A 21,185-nucleotide genomic window follows, 5' to 3' on the forward strand; every position below is an offset into this window, starting at 1 on the left:
TCCTCACATCGACAATCTCCCAACCGAATATTGCAAGCTTGTCGGTGAATTACTCTACCTTGCAATGTATACTCGCCCCGATATAGCCCTCGCCGTCATGAAGCTGTCTCAGCACAATTCCGCACCTGAATTTCGGCACTACGCCGCCGCAAAACGAGTCCTTCGTTATCTTTCTGGTACCCTATCCCATTGTGTGCACTACGGGGGAAAGAACACAGACATCACCATCCACGGCTTCAGCGATGCTGACTGGGCCACTTGTCCAGAGGACCGCATTTCGATCACCGGGTACGTTTGGTACTATCATGGTAGTCCTATCTCGCATGCGGCGAAGAAGCAGACAACACAGGCCTTGTCTTCGGTGGAGTCAGAGTACATGGCACTAACGGGAGCGATCCAAGACGGACTTTGGATCAAGTCTTTCTGCGAATGCTTGAAGATCACGTTCACGCTGCCTCTCAAACTCTATGCTGACAACACGGGGGCTATTGCATTGTCGACAGAAGCTGCCAATCACATTCGCACTAAACACATCGACTTGCGTTATCATTTCATTTTGGATGCGCATCTCCCCTTGTGCCTGTTCTTCGGCCATCCCGTCCTTTCCACTCTCAGTTCTATCGGAGACACCCGTAAACATACCCATATACCGTGCTAATGGGTACGGTATGACCACAGGTACCACATCTCAACACCATACCCATACCCGCCATACCCGTGACCCCCATACCCGCAGTGTGGCCCATACCCATGCTATACCCTACATCTGCAGCGCTCTTGTTCTCATTTGTGTCAGGTTTTATCGGGCAAGCGGCCGTACTATAACATTCGCAATGATAACAAGGTGGTCATGGCCATCCTCAAAGGTGTCAAGCCTAAGCGTCCAGACATCCCTGCTATTGCAGATTGTCACTGGAACTTTATCGAGCAATGTTGGGTTGAGTCATCACAGCGACTTCCCATTGCTGATGTCCGAGATTTGATGTGTCGCTATAGAGACGCTATGTGTTAACTATGTTTTTGTATCAGACAAGTACTATCGACTTCTTGGGATTCTACGCACATTGAAAGATGGTTGGTCGATTTAGAAGAACTAACTTGGGGGATCCATGATTCGATCGTTGAACTAAGCCGAGGGGCTCGCAGCCCAGAGACAGAGCGAGCAAGGCTGAGATGAGGTGAAGCTACATGATATTAAAGGTGATTCTGGTATCGGTGTGGTTCACTTCCATAGGCGGTCCCGTTCTGGTGTTGTACTTGCTTTGATGCTTGATATAATCAAGGAAGGGTTCTAGGAAGCAGTATAAGAATAAATGGGAGAAACGGAGAAGGGAGACAATGTTTCGGCAGACCTTCGAGCGTTATGTAATATGATTGTTCGGGTGCCTAGATATACGCCGGGATGTCCGGATCCCTGAAACCATTTCTATCTACGACTAACGACATCTAAATTGAACATTCGCTCTTCTTGACACGCTTTCCTCTCTTCATTATCACTTCTATATGATTATTAGACTATCTGTATAGCGCGCTAGACATAGCCATGGTATCTCATCATATGGCATGGATGTATCCTTCTATGTAGTTGTTGAATTTAACAAGCACGTACTGTGTTGTGTGATCACATGGCTGTTACAGATGCGGATATCAAAAGGTATACAGAAGGAGGGAGGGGACCGTCGAGCACAGTGAACGGTGGAGCTCAGATGGCGCACGTAATCGTGTTGGAAATCGTACTAATGACACATTCCCGGACGTGAAGATATTCCGAACTCAATTATTCTAGGAGGCTCCCACAACATCCGGCACAGTAGCCGTTCTCAAAGATCTAAGATACCTGTTGACTTCAACCCAGCTCAAACCATATAGGTTTTGAACTTGGTCGACACAAGGGAGCCAGGCGGAAATAATGCGAGCGATAGTTTTAGCATCTGCTATTTGAGACCCGGACAAGTCCAAAGCCAATGACCGTAGGGAGGTATGTTGTATTGGCTCGGCATCAGGATCGATGTCGATAGTTGCAAGATTGATTGGAACTCGTAGTCTATGCAATTCTGGACATAGACCGAGCGCTGTGAATAATCCACCGAGGGAGACTTCGGAAGAAGAAAAATAGCCACCTGTGTGATCGATTTCCAGAGTGCGGATGTGCGGCCAAGTAGACATGGCTTGCAAGAGCATGGCATTGTCCAGGTGGATGCAGGAATTATAAAATGTGAGCTCCAGGGTTCGGAGCTGGGTAAAGCAAAGGAAATGCGGAATTGGTGTCAAAGGCTCGCTGTTTGGGGGTACAAGGTGTCCCTCATTAAGAGAACAAATGGTGACTTCTTCTAGAGTCCGACACGCTTTGCAGTGGGACAGAGCATGAAAGAGTTGCTCGGCTTCTTCTGAAGAGATATATTTGGCTTCAAACTCGAACTCTTTCAGCGAGGGAAATTGCGAGTGTTGCATGACTGTGATGATATCTGCAGTATCATAGAGCTCTTGAAAGGAAAGGCTTGTGATGTTAAGGAATGATAAATTCACGATATCTCGGTTTGACAGCGAAGGAGGGTCATTACACCCTTGTCTAATTTCCAAATTGAGAAGGGTAGGGAGGTGGGAGAGATGCTTCCATGTTGCCCAGTCGAGCATTGGACAAGAAATAGTTACAAGCCGTGTGCACCAATGAATCCTATCGGATAGCAGGGACATCTCATTTGCTGTGGTGTCAACGTGGCGCCATTCGGGAGTGTGGATGCATAAATGCTCCAGAGCAATGCAACGTGTCACAAAAGATTGCAGATCCTCGTCGACGCTCAATAGATGACATCGGTGCAGCATGTGAGGCAGAAAGAGGTTCAAATATACGGTGGTAAGACTTAATGATTTCAGCCCCGGAAATATGCATGCCTCGGCGGGGATGACAGAGAGAAGGTGCGGATGATCAGATTGTATGTCCAATGTGCGTATACGGGAGGAGTGACGCAGAAATTCACGGGCCTCATGGGCAGATAATGGCTCGACACCTTTCGCCCAGGGTTCGTCCCACTATTATGTAGATGCTCGGTGAGCCTAAAAGAAATGAACAAAGCGTAATGAAGTCATGCACTGACCGTTGTACCGCTATGATATATCAGTGGATGTAACCTCGCTACACAGCCTAGCAGTGGTTCTAACCCGTCGATTTCAGTCCACAGTAAATCCATCGCAGGCTCGTAGAAGATTTTGCATGTCCTTGCAAGCGCTGCAAGCAATTCCCGGGTCGATGTTGTTTCAGTAGATGGCATTATATTCACATAGGCGAATATCTCCAGGAGGACTTCAGGAACAAGTAAAGCTTGATGCATCACTGGGGTACGGTAGAGTCAGGATTCAAACTAGCCAATTCAAAGTTAAAACGCCGCCCAAGCTCGCTCCGCTAATCTAACAACATTGCCCACGTGGGACCAATGGGTGTTGTCACCTGCTATTTTCAGAATTCCAGTCAAGATATCGATGTGGGTTGCTAAAAATGTGGATACTCCATGAATCGTTGTTCAGTGCATCACCCGAACATTTCGTCAACTTCCATTTCGCTGCGTGACTTCTCGCAGAGCAGAGGTATAGATTTCTCAAAATAAGTCAGGTTTTGGGTGAACGAGAGCTGTACACATCTTGTAAGCAACGACGCAGACTGATTAACGCCAAGACCAATCGTAAAAAGACCCAAAGTTCGGATCAAGTTCTAAATCAAGGGTATATATCGCATGCGTCCAGTCGAAGCGCACACCACCGCGGCTGGAGTGGGATGGCATTGATGCCACGTTATACCATCTGTACCTGACATTCTATATCGTCCATCTGTCATCGAGGTACTTCCACATCAAGAAGCACTACTTACATGCAAACGAGGAGAGGAAGCGCCTCGGTGACGTTGAGTGCAGCGCCAGTGGACTGCTTCCCACTCCAGAAAATTTCTACTGATGATGCAGCGCGTGGCCACACGATCGGGTCGACATTTTGGGGACCAGACTGTTCACTCCTTAGAATTTGCTCGCCCGTAAGAGGTAGAACTGGCTTTTGATGTATTCATCTACTTGCTGAGAGGACGGTCTTGATGGACCAGCAATTCAGAATAAAACTCCAATGGCGACCAATGATCGCGTGAAACTTAGGACGCGACGGTTTTGTCCCGAGAGAAATTGTGACCACAACTTGTGCGCTCGCTTGAGCTCGGAGTACGGTGGTCTTCCCGTCAATGCCTGGCGTAAGGGTGAGACTCAGCGTTGAAGCAACGTAATCTTGAGCAAACCTGGAAAAAAATACACGCAGTGCCATCCAGCGCAGACGTAAAATAAGACGTGCCTACGGACTCCACCCCAGTAAGATCGCCCTGAATAGCAGAGTACGAGTGAACTGAGGCATGTGAAAGACCCGCAGAAATATCATTGAGTTGCAAAGGCATGAGTACGCTTTCAGACAGATCATGCAAGACATACCAGTTGGAAACGATTTATTATGGACGCGGTTTGACCATGGGATTCAAGAAGCGATCCGTTGTTATACTGGGGGCAAACCAGGGAAACGAATTGGCCAAAGCTTGATACAGTGTCGTACAGTGGGACGATGTATCATGTGAGTCTCGACCAAACCTTGAGCTCACGGCGAAGCCTCTATAAAAACCAATAAGTAACACTGAGTTGTCACATACGAATGAACGTTCAGTTGGTTACGAAAACACTATTCACCATAAATCCACACCAAAAGTCAGTGGAACGAACACACAAACTCCAACTTTGCTCGAAAATACCGGGCAACGTGACTTTATCTCCCACCAGTTCTCCGCAGTCAATTCCCCACTCGATGATCCAACAAACCGGTATGACCTCAGCTACAGCATCGAGGCTGACTTGATTCAGAATGGATAGCCTGCCAGATTTAACCGGCCGCTTTTTTCGGAGGCCTGAGTGACGTCTGGCGATGTACATAGGAAAGTAATGCTAGTATGTGCGTTCTGATTCCATGTTCGAATCTGATGAAGACACAGGTAGATGTGAAGTCGAACAGGAATCACGCACTAGATGAAGAGGATGCCAAGAAAAAAAGTAGGGTGCGTCCAAGGTGCGTCAGCGTGCCCATTCTGTATGTAGTATTCCGATTACTCCCGAAACGCGCTCACATAATCCTTATTTTTCTGGACCTCAGTCGGAGTCAGTCCTATATGATATATCCGAGACTGGTATGTCCGTTCATAACTTCATTTATAGTTATCATACCGTGGCTGACCTTCGTTTGTGGTCCGCGTTTGGTCTGTACCGCCAGTGGTATCTGAGTCAGCCAGCGAATAGAAAACAAAGAATAAACCAAAACCACGAAATAATATTGATCCGCACTGCATCACTGCGCGTGAGGTAATGCGTAGAAACACGCGGTAAGACAACTCGGTGTGCATTAATGATCTTGCTTCATGGAGCGCTAGGTGAGTCACCACGCTGCAATATTAATTGGGCCATATTTACTTTAATTAGAACAGAGGTACTTAATCTAAGTTGCACGTGTACCTCTTGTGCCGTGCACATTAAATGAGGGTTCGCGATCGTCGATTTAGAAGAACCAACTTGTGCGATCCAGGACTCTATCGTAATCCTTGCTATATTGCCGACCGCTACTTGGTTGTGTTGGTCATGTGTCTAAAACTATGACAGTACGTGTACTAGTACGGCCGTTCAATCTGTCTCCTGCGAATGAATGAAATGATATAGGATCACGCAGGCTACTCCTGTTCTAGCAATGTGTATTGTCTCAAGACAAAAATAACGCACGACTAGTTACCGTTGTGCTGTGGCGGTCAAGGGAGAACGACCATTCCAATAGGACTTCCGTTGTTCGGACTACAGCATTACCAACCGGACTCGGACCTGTCAAATTTACTGTGTATGACAGGCAGAACGCCCAGAGAAGGTGAGTAAAGCGGCAAGGAAGTGGCTATTGTTGTGGGCAGTGATGCTGTATGGAAGCCTATTGGGTGAAGTCAGCCGGTACAGCATGCTCTGACAAATTCGATGGAAGAGATAAGAGAACGGGACGCCTGACGTGACTTTTGATTCACTGCCTCTGTTACTAACCTACAAAAGGAGGTACTAATATACTATTGTCTTATTGTTTCTGCGCTCAGCCTGCCTTGTTAAAAGAGCACAACACATGAGTCTACTGACCTAAATCATTCTTCCATTCGTATCCCATTGCAGGTCCTTGTCAGAGAAGGTCGGGAAGAAGTCGTTGTTGTGGAGAAGCAGCCTGTCTGTCATGATCGCTACCACCGGTGGTGGTAAGATAGACCTCGACGACTGGCAAGTCCACGATCATCGTACCCTGTGACAACGCACTTCTTCATACGACTTTTAGTGCAGCCTATTCGACCTTACGGGATTCGTATCCAAGGACTCACCTCATCCAATAGCGCAAGGTAGTTTCGGGGATGTGTGGAAATGCACCTATACTGCATCTAACCGTCAAGGCCTGGAGGTAAGCATGCTACACATATGGCTGTCCAGCAATCTGAATCCATGACAGATAGCGGTCAAATCCATAAGGGTCGATGTCGCAGGTGACGATTTTTAGGCCAGAGTTACTCGAGTACGTTTTGGTTTCCCCTTCGCATGCGATACGCATGCTCGCTCGCTTCACAGAGACTCTTGGGCGATTTCCGGAAGCAACTGCCATCACGAAAATCTTTTGCCTCTGCGTGGTTTCAGTCATCAATTTGAACTACTTTCAGCGATGGTTTTCCCATGGACACAATGGCTCACTCACCACATGCCTTGGACACCAATTCACAGAATCGACTATCAAACGAATATACGAGCGTTTCGTTTCTCAAGCACGCTCGTGCATTCGTTTGATGGTCAATTCTGTGAAATGGTGTTCAAGATATGTAGTGAGTGAGTCATTGTGTATCCATCGGAAAACGGTCGCTGGAAGTAGCCCAAATTCGTGACTGAAACCACGCAGAGGCAAAAGATTTTCGTGATGCAGCCGCTTCCGTGTACGAAAATCGCCCAAGAGTCTCTGTATGTTTCATAGGATTGAGACTCGGGCTGGAGAGAAAATACCGCAACGCTTATGTATATGTATATAGGACCATGTACATAGTATTGAAGCTGTACTAATAAATTATACCAGGCTTGACTGGGTCTGCCGCATGATCACACTATGTAGTATAGTTTCCCGCGACGAAGAGTCGTTTCTACGATATGTACCTGCATATAAGGGAATCCAGCACGTCCAATAGGACATTTAAACTAGAGTTGCTCTTATTCTACCTTTAAGCTGTTGTCACATCGGAGCAGGCAAAACAACTACGCTAGCAGCATCAATGAAATCATCATCATTTTAGAGCTCTTTCGGAATCAATAGTAGTGTAAGTACAAGGTAACTACATACTAGTTACTAGTAGTTCTGAGTTTGCATGCGGCTTTTAATGTTGTTGCTGTGCGCCATTATTCAAATATTCATAAACTCAAATTCTGCGATTGGTTTAAGGAAATACAATGAATCGGCGTGAGTGGCATTTTATGTAAGAGTGATACGCAGTTTCTTGGCTTACTTATAATATGGAGCCTTGGGGCATTTCGTACTAGTAGCTCAGGAACTAAAGAAAGTGTACGGCTATTGGCTTCTGCGGGAGCAGTGTCGAGGCGATGTTTGTTTCAAGTATTGCTGTATTATCAGATCAGGAACTTACCTCTTCGATTTGAGAGATTAGCTGTATATATAGCTACTGATTGGCACGGAGCAGATACGTAACGCTTGGCACACTTTGTAATAGGAGACCATAGCCAAGGGCAGAGTTCTTTGTCCAAGGAATCTTGAACAATTGTATGGGAAGCAGTACCTGACAAGCGGTACAAACGGCATGTTCCTGCGGCGGCCCTAGATTCCCATGAATCCAGCTTTCCTTATTCGTAATGTGCTGCCAGCCAGCCTTTTGAACGTCGATATTAAGGCAGGGATTTTGCAAATGTAATTATTCAATTACCCCGGGCCTATAAAATTCGGCCTCACTGCGCTACCAATGCGACAAATATTTTCCCTTCCTACCTTGATCTTTAGTGAAGTGGTCTATTATCATTGGCGTCTACATCTGTAGGCGCCAATGATAATAGATCCCTTTCCAATAGAGTTTCTCGGCGTCTCAAACACACTTCTTCTAATGACGACGGAGAACTAATCAGAGTTAAGCATGCCCTAAGTTAGTCTAGGGTTAAGATTACTAATAATCTGAAGATTCTGAACCGACAACCGACAGATTTTCCCACCTACTCTTTAATGTCGCCCCATACGTGTAGTCCGGGAAGCCTCTCAACTATTTCCTTCGTTCATTTGGCAGCAGAAAGTGGATACAGAGACACCAAGTTACAGGAATCCTCCACTCCCTCTCACTCGCATTAAGAAATCCAGACGTGAACTTTTGAAGGTATGTCGCTCCATCATAAAACAATTCCAAGTGTTCGCTAACTACATTCACACCGAACTTAGTTGCAGGTGTACGTGTTACCAATAAAACATGTCGTACCTCTTTCAATGAACGTCCATCTAGCCATGTCAAACTGCTCCTCATCACGATTCTGAACACCATACAAGCGATGAAGCTGGCGGTAGTGGTCCTGGATCAGGTGAGGATTGTCATGCAGTTTGTAGCGTTAGACCCCATATCTCCTGTGACTCTGTTTTCTCTCACTGATGAGAACCGCGTTGTGTGTACGACATCCTTACAATTGCTTTTCACAGCTCCAGTCTCTATCAGCGCCATCGAACGCAATACACGCATCGTGACCCAATCAAGCATCCACCCATGTATACTAGTTTTCTCTCTCGCTTATTGTCGTTGTAAGCTGACCTAATGTCGACAGTACATGTGGTTTAGTGCTAAATGTGCTAAGTCGTTATTGTATTTACTCATTGGCTTACAGGTCCCAGAGGCAGGATGCGAAGCTGTGAGAGCTGGTCTGGCAGCTGTTTCTGGGTGGGGTGCATGCGCGAAGGCAACGAGATGTGGCGCTGATACGAGGTGTCTGAGGTGTCTTCTGAGGTCTGTACAGGCCCAGATGTATTCAAGGGGCGGAGGTACGGCTTTTCTAGGATCAGAAATACAGCTAAGGCGCTGAGGCTGAGCGCTGAATGACGAGGCACTTATCGAGTACAAGGGCACAAATCTAGTGGCCTTATTTTAATAACGCCAAGAAAAGCAACTAGGTGCCGTGAAAACCTCCGAGTCGACACCGTGCACCAGCTCATTCCTGACACAGGTGCACGGCTTCTACATATGCAAGTGTTCGTGCAGTGGGTACTACATGCTACTACTTGTCACCGAATTTCTACCCTGTCACTATTCTTGAAGGAGAAAACTGCGTCACAGAGTGCATCATCCAGTACCCGCATGTCAAAGCACGAGGATATACAATTGCAGGTTGACTTTCATGATAGTTTGAACGTTGACAGCAGACAGAGTCTTACCAATTTGCAATCACTCGAGGCTGGAATGGCGTAATGGACATAACTCACACGTTCCATGTCGCGTACAGAATACACATCAAGCCACGGGTCACAGCGATACCCTTCCATCTGCTTCAACACGTCCCCTGTTTTCAAGTCCCACATACGAAGTGTCTTGTCGTACGAGCCCATAACCGTCCGTCGTTCATCGGAGAAAACTGCGACTGCCACAATGGTGTAGTGAGAATGAGCTCCAACATTTTACTGGAGGTTGATGGTGTTTGGCGCGGTCGAGGTGGACTTTGGAGGGATTGGTGCGTGTATTGTGCGTTTTATGATGCTTTATTACGTCAACCAGCCGAACTGTACAGCAATGCTCTCATTTGTGCCAGGTTTTATCAGGCAAGCAGCCGTACTGTAACATTCGCGGTGATCACCAGGTGGTTGTGGCCATCCTCAAAGGTGTCAAGCCTAAGCATCCAGATATCCCTTCTATTGAAGATTGTCACTGGAATTTTGTCGAGCAGTGTTGGGTGGAGTCATCACTGTCGTGACGTGAAATTCTACGAATCAGGACGTGCGGGAACCTAACACGGTATCAGGTAGTTTTACTAGGTAGTGCTACCCTGCTTACTCCCACTGATCCCTAACCCGAACAATTCTACCATTCTTTTTCCACTATATGTCTTGCTTGGAGAATATCAAGAGGAAGCTGTGGTGGTGGTGGAGAAGCAGGATAGACCGTCCCAACAACCAGTAAGTCCAAAATACCTCGTAGCAATGCACTTCCTCATGCGACTTTTAAGCAACCTCAGTAGCGTACCCGAGGTCTCGCCTCCAATAGCGGATGGTAGTCTCGGGGATGTGCTTACCGCAGCGGTCCACTCCTGTAATCCCTGCGTCGAGCCATACCGACGCCAATAACCATGTCCTCGGCCTAAATGATATTAATATGTTTCCATCACCTTTCAGGCTTCCCTGCGCGATGGTCTCGCTGGCCTCTTCATCCAGTGCCAATGATATAGTCAGTATTTCTCTCCCACAATGTTTAGTTTGATATCTCTCAGCAGTGAATCCTGGCAGCGGCCACAGCATCCTGAACATTCGTCAACCATCCTTCACCGAACAAGCATGCAGTTGGTTACATTCTTGCTTTCGACTCTACATCTTGCCCTGTGCTAACTAAGCAGGACGATACAAGTCCAATCACTCTGAGACTCCCATGCCGACTTCGACATTGGCTGGCCACTTTCGCTGAAGACTAGCCATGGCATGGTCTACTTTAGATTCTTCCGCTAATCCTGGTCGATGATCTCCATTCCCAGCGCTTAGTGTAGTCATACCAGCGTCTATCATACTCTAGCCCTCGACAACATGAAATACACGTGCAGCGTGGCCTGAACCCTCAACATCTTCTCTCTCTCAGCCGAACTCCATCCACAGTCTGACTCATTCCACCCACCCCCTTCTGCTGTTCATTCTGAACTTCAGATGCTGCGTGTCGTTCGTCGTCCGTTTCGTCCCAAAATCACACGTAGTGGCCTAGAAGAACAATATATCAGACTTGAAGGCGAGTCCCTCTATATTACCTTCGTATCTGTTTCATCATCCTCGCCCTACAGTTATCAGTGGAAAGAATCTTCAAGTCCCTTCCGAGCGCATTCCCGCTGGCATCTACATATCCGTCAATGTCGACTCCCGGAGATGCTGGAAATCAGCCATCAGTGTTTTATCGTCTGAAAAATCTGTGGTGTGGGGGAATTCTGCGACTCTGTAAAGTCCATGGAGACTTTCTGACGCTATGCAAGAACTGATATTTGGTTTATAGGTCATCACATGCCTCACCTACGTTGTTAGTAGAGATCAGAGCATCTTATGAGCTTGGTCGATTGCTAGGCGGTGGTGAGGTCGTTGGAAGACTTCAAATGTCATGGAATGAGCTACTCAATCATGGACATGAGTTATTCGGTGAGTGATTCGCTTCTCAGTCAAGCATATACTAACGTCCCGTAGATTTATCCTTCCCACCCGTGCGCGGTGTTCACCCTTCCATCAAGCTGAAGGCCGCTATTGTACGTGCTTGCGACGATCAGGACGACGCACTATTCAATGTGAGTGACGCTGGTATCTCTCCTTTAGCTTTTTCTGACACGACGCAAACTGCAGTCCCTCGTAGACTGCGATATTGCTCGAGACACAGATGCGGGCCACGCACAATTTGCCGAATACATGAGACGCAAGAGTGTCTCTCACCTGAAATGTGCTTTAGAGCATTTTCAGTTGGTTCTAGACATGTGTCCGGCCGGCCATCCACATCATGCCACGGCTCTCACCAACCTCGGGTGCGCCCGCCTTCAAGGTTACATCCGAAATGATCTTGAAGACATTGATGCCACCACTTCCCTCTTCCGCGACGCCCTTACATTGCGTTCGCAGCCCAATCATTCCTTATCTCTTTACAATCTCACCGAAGCGCTGACTTGGCGCCACTCCAAGAAAGGGACTGCTGCCGACATCCGCGAAGCCGCCCAACTCTATCATAAACTACTGCCTCTATGTCCAGAGGGCACCTATCTTCGTAGCATCGCGGCAGGGGAAAACGGTGTCTATTATGTGATCTCCGAATGCAACAATCTTCCAATAGATGCATCTGATGAGGGCATCCACCTTCGACGAGTCGTTCTCGAGCTCTGTCCTCTGGGCCATCAACTCCGTCCCAGAGCCCTCATGGAGCTTGCACAAGCAGTTAAAGCACGATTTGATCAGCACGGCAGCATCGATGATCTTGACACGAGCATACAACTTCGTCGTGAAGCCGTGTCTCTGATCCCCGAGGGACATGCTGACCGTGATGCTTACCTGAACAACTTGGCCTTCTCACTCACGTCGCGCTTCGATCACCAAGGCAAACCTAATGACCTCGATGATGCCATTTCTTTGCATGAAGAAGCACTGCGCCTGTGCCCTATTGGGCACGAATCTCGTGATTGCTTATTGGGCAACCTAGGGGGCATTCTTGTCGACCGTTTCAACAAATGCGGCGACAGTGAAGACATCACCAGAGCTATCAGCCTCTATTGCGAAGCACCGACGTTGCGCCCACCTGGGCATCCACATCGTGACACCGCGCTTAACAACATTGCCCTCGCGCTCGACACCAGATATGACAAATTGCATGTTAGCGAGGATCTCAACAAGGCCATTGTTTTATATCGCAGATGCCTTCGGTTAATGCGGCTTGACCATCCAGAGCGCCATAGAACTCTTTACAACTTGAGTTCGGCGCTCTGCTCTCGTTTTACGCAAACGCAGAAGAATGAAGATGTCGAGGAGGCCATTACTCTTTGCCGACAATCATTGGCGGCTCTGTCCTCGACACACCCGGACAGGTATTTCAGCTACATGTGGCTGCAGAAGGCTTATTTGTCTCGTCACCGGATTCTACACGACCCTGCTGATTTGTCGCTCGCTATAGAGAACTTCAGACTTGCATCAAGACATCCTACTCAAGGCTTTCCGAGACGCATTAAAGGCGCCTTGGGCTGGGTTACTGATGCTGAGAGTCATCAACACGACTCTGCCCTCGAAGCATACCAAGTATGCTTTGAGCTTTTCGACAGCCACGTGATGACGCGATCGTCGATCGTCTCACGGCGTGAGGCTGCAACAGCTTTTCTTCATGCACGCTCACTTCCTGCGGATGCGGCCTCATGCGCCATACGTCATAACAATCTACGACAAGCAGTTGAACTTGTGGAGCAAGGCCGTGGCCAGCAGTGGTCGCTGGCCTCTCGACTCAGGACTCCAGTCGAAGACCTTCAGTCAGCAAATCCGAGACTGGCGCACAATTATTTGCAATTGAGCAAACTCGTTTCCAATGCCGCACAGAGTCCTGCAACCATCGTCGACAGAGCTGCTACTGATCGGGCAGCAATTGAATATAGGCGACTTACAGGGCAATGGGAGGTTGCGGTAGCTGAGATACGCAATCTTCCGGCATTTTCGCGATTCCTGCTTCCACCTTCGTATGAAGACCTCCAAGTGGCAGCACGCCAGGGACCGGTCATCATCCTCATTGCGAGTCAATACTCGTGCAGCGCCATCATCGTCCCGACGTCAGGAGACCCCCATCATGTTCCTTTGCCGTCCATCGCTCTCGCAGACCTCAAGATTCTTAAGGATCGCTTCGCCAGGGTAATACGAGATTCATCTCGGATGAACCCAGGGGAGTCGAGGACGGATCTAATAGTGCTCTTGCGGATAATATGGGACCAGATCATGCTACCCATCGTCAACGTACTCGAGCACGCTCTCAAACTAAAGCGTCGCTCTCGAATCTGGTTGTGTCCCACTGCAGCTTTCACGTCCATTCCTCTCCATGCAGCTCACCCATTTCAAATAAAGGCGGATCGTTCTGGGAAGGAGCCATGCCTGGAGGATCTCTACATTTGCTCTTACACGCCGACACTTTCGGCTCTGATCAGATCTAGACAGTTGATGAAGAAGCGCGTGCTTCCGTCCTTTGTGGCGATCGGACAGGGTCAACCGGGTGCAGGGAAAGGCAACGCGCTCTTGGCTGTCGACAGCGAGCTCGAGCTTGTCCATAAGCTCGTCCCTGCGACAGCTGACCGCACCACTATTTCTGGCGACGAAGCCACCCGAGCAGGTGCACTCTCAGCTTTGCAGAAGAACACCTGGGTGTGCACCTTGCTTGTCATGGCAAGCAGGACCTTAAACAGCCTTACGATTCGCATTTTGTCATGAGAGACGAACATTTGACGCTGCTCGATATCATGGAGAGACATATTCCGCAGGCCGAGTTCGCGTTCTTATCAGCTTGTCACACTGCTGTAGGCGATGAGGAGACGCCTGACGAAGTGATCCACCTCGCAGCTGGTATTCAGTTTTCAGGGTTCAAGAGCATCATTGGCACGCTATGGGAGGTCGATGATGCTGTCGCAAAACATGTCGTTGAAGCTTTTTACGGGTATATGTTTGGAGATTTGAAGAAAGGTGGTGTCATGGACTGTACGAAGGCAGCCTGGGCACTCACTCTAGCTATCTTTTTTTCGTATACTGCCGTGTTTTTTTTTTCGACTAGAATGTTCACCAAAGTTCTTGTCAGGCCATATAGTGATTTGATATATCAAAAGACCATAATCTATAGGGTTGGTCTAATACATCATATCCAACAGCCCATAGTCCGCTATGATACATAGTAAGTGATATATCAGTGGTGGATCCTTCTTATCCTTTGGTCTCGGCACTTGCCTGGCCTTCTCAGTCCGGGTACCTTGCTTCTCTTGCTGACATATCAGGGAGCCAGTGCAAAATCGTTCCTGGCACTTACAAATTTAGCACCTGTGTCAAAATATGTATAGTGAAGTTAAGCTTATAAGGGGTGCGTGTATCGAAGACAACTCCATCTACATTTCGGCCGGATCCTTAAGGCGTATGAATTTCCTATAGTGCCGTGAGATGCAATCTTGATCTTAAGCTTAGCTCGAGCCCTGACTGTGACGAAGACGTCGATCGGATGTCTTAGTGTCGATCTAGAAGAAAACGTTTGTTTGCACCTGGGGTTAGCCTAGAATAGTTCTAAACAGAATAATTAGACTTGATTGAGTGCAATCTGGAGTGCAACGTTAACGTTGATTGCGGCACCCAAGCTCGATTTGTCGTGACGTTTGTCCCAATCGTAACGGGCAATGCTGCAGTTTGAACTTGACGACATTTTCGATAGCTGCTGGTTGCAATTTATTAATAGTTAAGTTAAATGAGCTCAAGCAGCTACCTTACGCCGCTCCTAATACCCACCCCAGTATGCATCGGGATCATATTGCGCCTTCTTCGGGAACAAGAAGTTCGGGTGCTATTCACCACACAGTGCCATCCAGGGCGGACGTGAAATAAGATGTGCCCACGGACTCTACCCTAGTAAGATCGCCCTGAGAGCACGGGTGAACTGAGACAAAGAACCATTATCAAATATGCTGCAAAACTAAGCAAGTCACTTACCGTGTTGAAGACCCGCAGAAATATGACTGAGCTGCTAAGGCATGAGTACGTTTTCAGACAGATCATGCAAGACATACCAGTTGGAAACGATTGACTGCGGACACGGTTTGATCATGGGATTCCGGATAACCTGAAGGGGTTCCATTGTCATACCAGGAGCAAACCAAGGCAACGAATTGGCCAAAGCCTGGTACGTGGGACGATGTGTCGTGTAAGTCTCGACCAAAGCTGGAGCTCACGGCGAAGCCTCTATAACAACCGATAAGCAACATTGAATTGTACGGAGCACGCTGACGCACCCTAATTTTTCTCTTGGCACGCTCTTCATCTAGTGCTTGATTCCTGATTGACTTCACAGCTACCTGTGACTTTATCAGACTCGAACATGAAAATCGGGACGCACTCACTACAATGATGCTACCATTCCTGTCCCATGTACATCGCCGGATGTCACTCAGGCCTCCAAAAGAAGTGGCGTGCGATCTAGTTGGCCAGTTAAATCTGTCAAGTGATCAATTCTGAATCAAGTCAGCGTTGCTGCCGTAGTGTCTGGCTGAAGTCTCACCAGCTTGTTGGATCGTTTTAGATTCGAGTGGGCGGAGAACTGATGGGAGATACTCCAAGTGACGTTGCCCGAAATTGGAGTGTCTGAAGTATTTTGAAGAAAAGTTGGAGCTTGTGTGTAACTGGTTTTAGGCGTTGAGCTTTGAAACTTTGAGCGCAGTGAGCCCAATAAACTAGGGTTGCCCTTACTCTACCTTTAAGCCATTGTCATCGGAGCAGGCAAAATAGCTACGTACCAGTTACTAGTAGCTCTGAGTTTGCATCCGGCTTTGAATGTTGATGCTGTGCGCTATTCTTCTTACTCCGAGTCAAGGCGATGTGATATTGACTTGTTTGCTTCCTGTATTACCAGGAACTTGCCTCATTGCACTGGGATGATTATAATTAGAGATAGATCCCTGATCGACACTAAAATTTTAATCACTGTGCGAGCATTGGGAAAGATCTGGGACCATAGCCAAGGGCATGACAAAGGAACCTTGAGCAGTTCATGACAATTGGATGGGAAGCAGTACCTGACGAATCCACGCAAGCGGTACTATGTACGATTGTTTTACGGTGATGCAACGGCACGTTCCTGTAAGTAGTCATGGTATTGAAATTCCCATGCTTTTGCTTATACGCCATTAATCAGCCCCTGAACGTCGCAGCTAGAATATTGCAAAACCTAGGAATTACCCCGAGATGCTCTGCCCCAGGCCTATAAAGATCCGGGCTCATTGCGCTGGCAATGCGACAAATATTCCTTTCCCACCTTGATCTTTAGTAAAGTGGTCCATTATCATTGGTGTCTACATCCTTAATGTAGACGCCAAGGATAATGAATAACTCTCCAATAGAGTATCTTGCCATCTCAAAAACACTTCCAATAAGGATATCGATGACGTCCAAAAGACAACTAATCAGTACTTAGCTCGCAAAATTTACGCCTCGGCGCACCATGTTCGGGCGAGGTGAACATGCCCTTAGTCTAGGGTTAAGGTTACCAATATAGATCTTCCCACATACTTACTCTCCCATACATGTAGTCCCCCGCAATGATTTCCTTTGTTCATTTTGGCAGCGGCAAGTAGATACGGCAGAGAAAGAGACAGCGGGTTACAGGAAGTCCTCCGCTCCCTCTCTCACTTACATTAAGCAAGTCATGAAGAGCGATCTTGAAGGTATGTCACTCCATCATAAAATAATCGCTAATTACGTTCACACCGAACTTAGTCCCAGGTGTACGTGTTACCAACAAAACATGTCGTACCTCTCCCAACGAACGTCCATCTAGCTATGCCAAGCTGTTCCTCATTAAGATTCTCAACACCATACAAGCGATGGTTCTGGCAATTTGCCCTCGGCAGTAGTACTGGATCAGGTAAGGATCGTGATACAATTTGTAGTATTAGACCTGTTCTATCTCCTGGAACCCTGTTTTCTCCCACTCATGAGATTCGCGCTGTATGTACGACGTTCTTACAATTGCTTTTCACAGCCGCAGTCTCTATTAGCGCCGTCGAACGCAATAAACGCACCGTGATCCAATCAAGCATCTAACGATGTAAACTATTTTTTCGCGTTTATTGTCCTCATTGGCTTACAGGTCCCAGAGGCAGAATGCGAAGCTGTGAGAGCTGGTCTGACAGCTATTTTGGGGTGGTGCATGCGCGAAGGCACGAGATGTAGCGCTGATACGAGGTATGTGGACTTGCGTAGGAGTTTGAGCGAAGGTTGCTAAACGTGTGCAGAAGACTGTATAATTTGTTGGCACTCTGACACGTTACTTGGAGCAAAACCACCATCAAATCACTGCCTCGACCCGAAAGGCGATGACGAGCACCGGTGCGTATGCATCGACTTTTTTCGCGCCAATTCAAGCTTTTATAACCCTACATAACTATAACATTATCTTTCCGGGTATGGATCACTCACTCAATTCCATCTCGGTTCAGTCGAATATCTTTGTCGACGATCTCAGACGAGCACTAGCATGTGTGGCTGACTTCGGGATGGAAGTTATACTATCGGAGTTTTCTAGCGAGTCCTATTTCTCTTCTTCCATCGGAGGGATGCTGAGATGGATCGGACGAGAGCTTTTTCAAGTTTGCGACGAATCAAATAATTTTGTGGGCTTTCCTAGTACTCAAGGTGACGTATATTCCTTTGGAGGTGTCATGTTTCAAGTGTGTCTCAGTGATTGTGTCCTCAGCATCGCCCTGGGTCCTTTCTGATAAAACTCCCTATCATTACTTCCGGTGCGACATACAGATTCCTTGCGATATCTACAGGCATCAAGCCATTGCACCCAGACGCCTCCTAAATGGACCGTTATCCAGCAATGCTGGACGGCTCCGAGAAGGGCATAACCGAGGGTCAGATGTTCTAGGGCTTAAGCGATGATATGAATGAAAGTGCGAGGATCTTGTGCGAGAGGACACAAGCATTCTATGATCTCTCGTATCGAGATTTATCTGCAGTTCCTGGTACTGATGAGAGCGGGCGGACGTGCACTTCGACGGTTGCGCGAGCAGGGTGGTGCTCACCTGCTAGACGGGCTGTAATGAGACCGACTAAAGCAAGAGCTGAACAAGGTCGGAAGGAGAATCTAGCTGATCCTTTAATGCCATAAAAGCCGTCTTCGCATGAGATGCTGATCGATGGCAGAGCTGCAGATGCACATGGTCGTACTATTAGGTTGGACGACCAAAAAGAAGGGAAACCTAAATTTTTGATCAACGTCATTCAGAATTCCGGACTAACCTTATGCTAGTACAACGGCATATTCCTGTGGTCGTGGTAAACTCCCATGAATGCCAGCGCCTTGGTGCTAGTCTGCAGCCAGCTCTTGAACGTCAACACAAAGGCAGGGATCTTGCAAATATTCTCGTTCTTCTGGTTATCCAAACTGCCCCGGGCCTAAAAGATCCGATCTCATTCAACTTACGCTGCCAGTGCGACAAGTACTTTCCCTTCCCACCTGGATCTTTAGTGCCTTGCCCAATAAATGGTGGAAAGTCCAACCAGAACCAGAAACGTCGAACTCGACGTACCTGGACGTAGACGTCAATGATAATGAGTGAGTAACGCAGTCTTTTTTGTAGAATTTGAAGCTGACTGACATGGCAATTTTTGCAACCGATTTAGACGCCCGGTCGACCTTACTGCGAAGGTCGTGAAGGAATTGGCTTACGCTACTGCCCAGGGCAGTTTCGGTGACATATGGAAATGCATGTTCTCAGACAAAGATATTAACGCGGAGGTTGGTACGAGTTTCGTAGTAAAATCTAACATCTGATGATAAGGTTCAAGGTGGCGGTTCAATGTGTGAGGATCGAAATTTAGGATGACAATTTCAAGAAAATCTTTACCAAGGTGGGCCTATGTGATGTAGAACACCCGCTACAATGATATGAAAATATTTACAGAGGTTGATGGACGACTTCCGCAAGTAATAGAAACTACTGTGCCATGAAAACTTTCTTCCCTTGTGTGGGATTGCCTACGGGTTTGGCACAGTACCAGCTATCGTATCTCTACGGATTCCCAACGGATCCTTGAACACATGTCTTGATGAAAACTATGACAGGCCCACAAATTCAGTTTGGTAAGTCTTCCCCAATGATATAGCTGCACCACAACTCACGGGCGTCGTCACAGCTTGCTGATGTAGCTGCTGGTCTCCAATATCGTATGTCCTGTCATATCATTTTCGCATGGCACTAAGATAAACCGATAGTATATGCCATGCGCATAGACGGTCCACTGCAACAAAGTAGCTCATGCAGATCTCACAGGCGTAAGCAACTATGCGGTGTGCAGATATGTGACGCTTCTCACATCTTCGTTTCTGCAACGTACTTCTCAACAGTACTTGACGAAAGAGCTCTTGTAGTTGACCATGGGCTCTTGACTACATATTCCGACCTAACCGGGACTCTTACATTGGGATTCGGGAGTAACCTGGTCGTTCCGAATACCGAAGGTCGGTGCCTAGCTCACCAAAACTAATATTTAAAGTTCATCACATACCAGGTCTGTCGATTACGTATGCCTGCGGCGCTCTCGTGTCAGGTTTTATCGGGCCGGCAGCCATACTGTGACATTCGCAGTACTTGATCACTAGGTGCTTGTGGCCATCCTCGAGAGGTGTCAAGCCTAAGCGCTAAGCGTCTAGATATCCCTGCCATTGACAATTGTCACTGGGACTTTATAGAGCAATTTTGGGTTGAGTCATCACAGCGATCTCTCATCGCTGATGTCCGAGGTTTGATGCGCCCCTATATATAAAGATGCTATGTGTTAACTCATGTTTTTGTACCAGATAAGTATGGCCATCGACTTCTTGGGATTCCGTGCACATCAAATGAGGGTTCGTCGATTTAGAAGAACCAACTTGTGGGATCCATGATTCGAGCGTCACACTCCAAGGTTTGCTATATTACCTGATGGCGTTTAGAACTATTCACGGTTATAACGTGCATAATTGAAACATTCTGTTCAAGCTACAACATCATAAACCAGACTTGAAGTCGATCGTTCATTTACTGTGCACGATGGGTTGGAACGCCCAGAGAAAGTGATTCAAGCGGCAAGGAAGTGACTAATTTTGCGGGTAGTGCTGCTACGAGGACTGCAAGATCTTGTTCCACTGGAATCAAGCGTGATGTTTGTGCCGATCGGGTAAGTGACTTCCTGACCCATGGGGTAAAGTCAACCGGGATTAACTCTATCGCGGATTCAATGGAAGAGGACGGAGGACTAGCGTGGTTTAACGTGACTTGATCCACTAGACTTCCATTCCAACTGATTTAGAATTGGCAATGCTAAATTATTCATATTTGCAGAAGCGAGGCAATGGCTTATTCGTGTACCAGTGCAGGCCTGCGGCACTGCCATATTGGCCTATTCCAATCCACCAATGAAATACTAGTGATTAGTGAATCAAAAGATTCTTGGTATTCATAACGCCATAAAGCGCTCAGATCTAATCAGACCTTGCTTCTTTTCATCCAGCATGAAGATCATCGACGCAGTTTTCGATGATCAAGATATGGTCGCCACCCTTGCCACCCGCACGGAGTTGATGGATTTGGACGAATGGAAACTGGCACAAGCACGTCACTCTTCTTATGTGCGTTATTACCTATGCGTTTGGTTCAGTA

At 47.4% G+C, this 21,185-nt stretch overlaps 6 protein-coding genes across 6 annotated transcripts; 4 read left to right on the top strand and 2 right to left on the bottom strand.

The window, feature by feature from the left end:
• Positions 1-1,782: 1,782 nt before the first annotated feature.
• Positions 1,783-4,426, bottom strand: F5147DRAFT_657593 (uncharacterized protein; the record flags this gene model as incomplete). Its single annotated transcript, XM_041434292.1, has 6 exons — positions 1,783-3,030; positions 3,096-3,331; positions 3,752-3,795; positions 3,863-4,034; positions 4,059-4,273; positions 4,335-4,426. The coding sequence occupies 6 exons, from the start codon at positions 4,424-4,426 to the stop codon at positions 1,783-1,785; spliced, it is 2,007 nt and encodes a 668-aa protein (XP_041286990.1).
• A 1,233-nt stretch (positions 4,427-5,659) lies between these two features.
• Positions 5,660-6,582, top strand: F5147DRAFT_657594 (uncharacterized protein; the record flags this gene model as incomplete). Its single annotated transcript, XM_041434293.1, has 5 exons — positions 5,660-5,665; positions 5,750-5,922; positions 6,210-6,315; positions 6,367-6,486; positions 6,535-6,582. The coding sequence occupies 5 exons, from the start codon at positions 5,660-5,662 to the stop codon at positions 6,580-6,582; spliced, it is 453 nt and encodes a 150-aa protein (XP_041286991.1).
• A 4,494-nt stretch (positions 6,583-11,076) lies between these two features.
• F5147DRAFT_821595 (CHAT domain-containing protein) lies at positions 11,077-15,001 on the top strand (the record flags this gene model as incomplete). The annotated part of the gene is made up of 8 exons (XM_041443712.1): positions 11,077-11,206; positions 11,285-11,424; positions 11,470-11,567; positions 11,623-14,154; positions 14,184-14,527; positions 14,558-14,624; positions 14,652-14,674; positions 14,959-15,001. The coding sequence occupies exons 1-8, from the start codon at positions 11,145-11,147 to the stop codon at positions 14,999-15,001; spliced, it is 3,309 nt and encodes a 1,102-aa protein (XP_041286992.1). The 5' UTR covers positions 11,077-11,144.
• F5147DRAFT_721855 (uncharacterized protein) lies at positions 14,850-15,992 on the bottom strand. The gene is made up of 6 exons (XM_041438885.1): positions 15,882-15,992; positions 15,774-15,824; positions 15,552-15,723; positions 15,475-15,505; positions 15,251-15,421; positions 14,850-15,199 (listed from the first exon to the last, which is right to left on the bottom strand). Exons 2-5 carry the CDS (start codon positions 15,800-15,802, stop codon positions 15,333-15,335), a joined length of 321 nt encoding a protein of 106 aa, XP_041286993.1. The 5' UTR covers positions 15,803-15,824; positions 15,882-15,992; the 3' UTR covers positions 14,850-15,199; positions 15,251-15,332.
• A 1,076-nt stretch (positions 15,993-17,068) lies between these two features.
• On the top strand, positions 17,069-17,314 carry F5147DRAFT_585716 (uncharacterized protein; the record flags this gene model as incomplete). The annotated part of the gene is made up of 1 exon (XM_041431884.1): positions 17,069-17,314. A coding segment is annotated over one exon (246 nt), but the record flags the coding sequence as incomplete, so codon positions are not given.
• Positions 17,315-17,551: 237 nt separating this feature from the next.
• F5147DRAFT_721863 (uncharacterized protein) lies at positions 17,552-18,605 on the top strand. The gene is made up of 3 exons (XM_041438886.1): positions 17,552-17,584; positions 17,634-17,721; positions 17,772-18,605. The coding sequence occupies exon 3, from the start codon at positions 17,853-17,855 to the stop codon at positions 18,252-18,254; it is 402 nt and encodes a 133-aa protein (XP_041286995.1). The 5' UTR covers positions 17,552-17,584; positions 17,634-17,721; positions 17,772-17,852; the 3' UTR covers positions 18,255-18,605.
• Positions 18,606-21,185: the final 2,580 nt, after the last annotated feature.

This window comes from Suillus discolor (assembly GCF_016758755.1).
Source record: "Suillus discolor strain FC423 chromosome Unknown F5147scaffold_88, whole genome shotgun sequence".
NCBI lineage: Eukaryota > Fungi > Basidiomycota > Agaricomycetes > Boletales > Suillaceae > Suillus > Suillus discolor.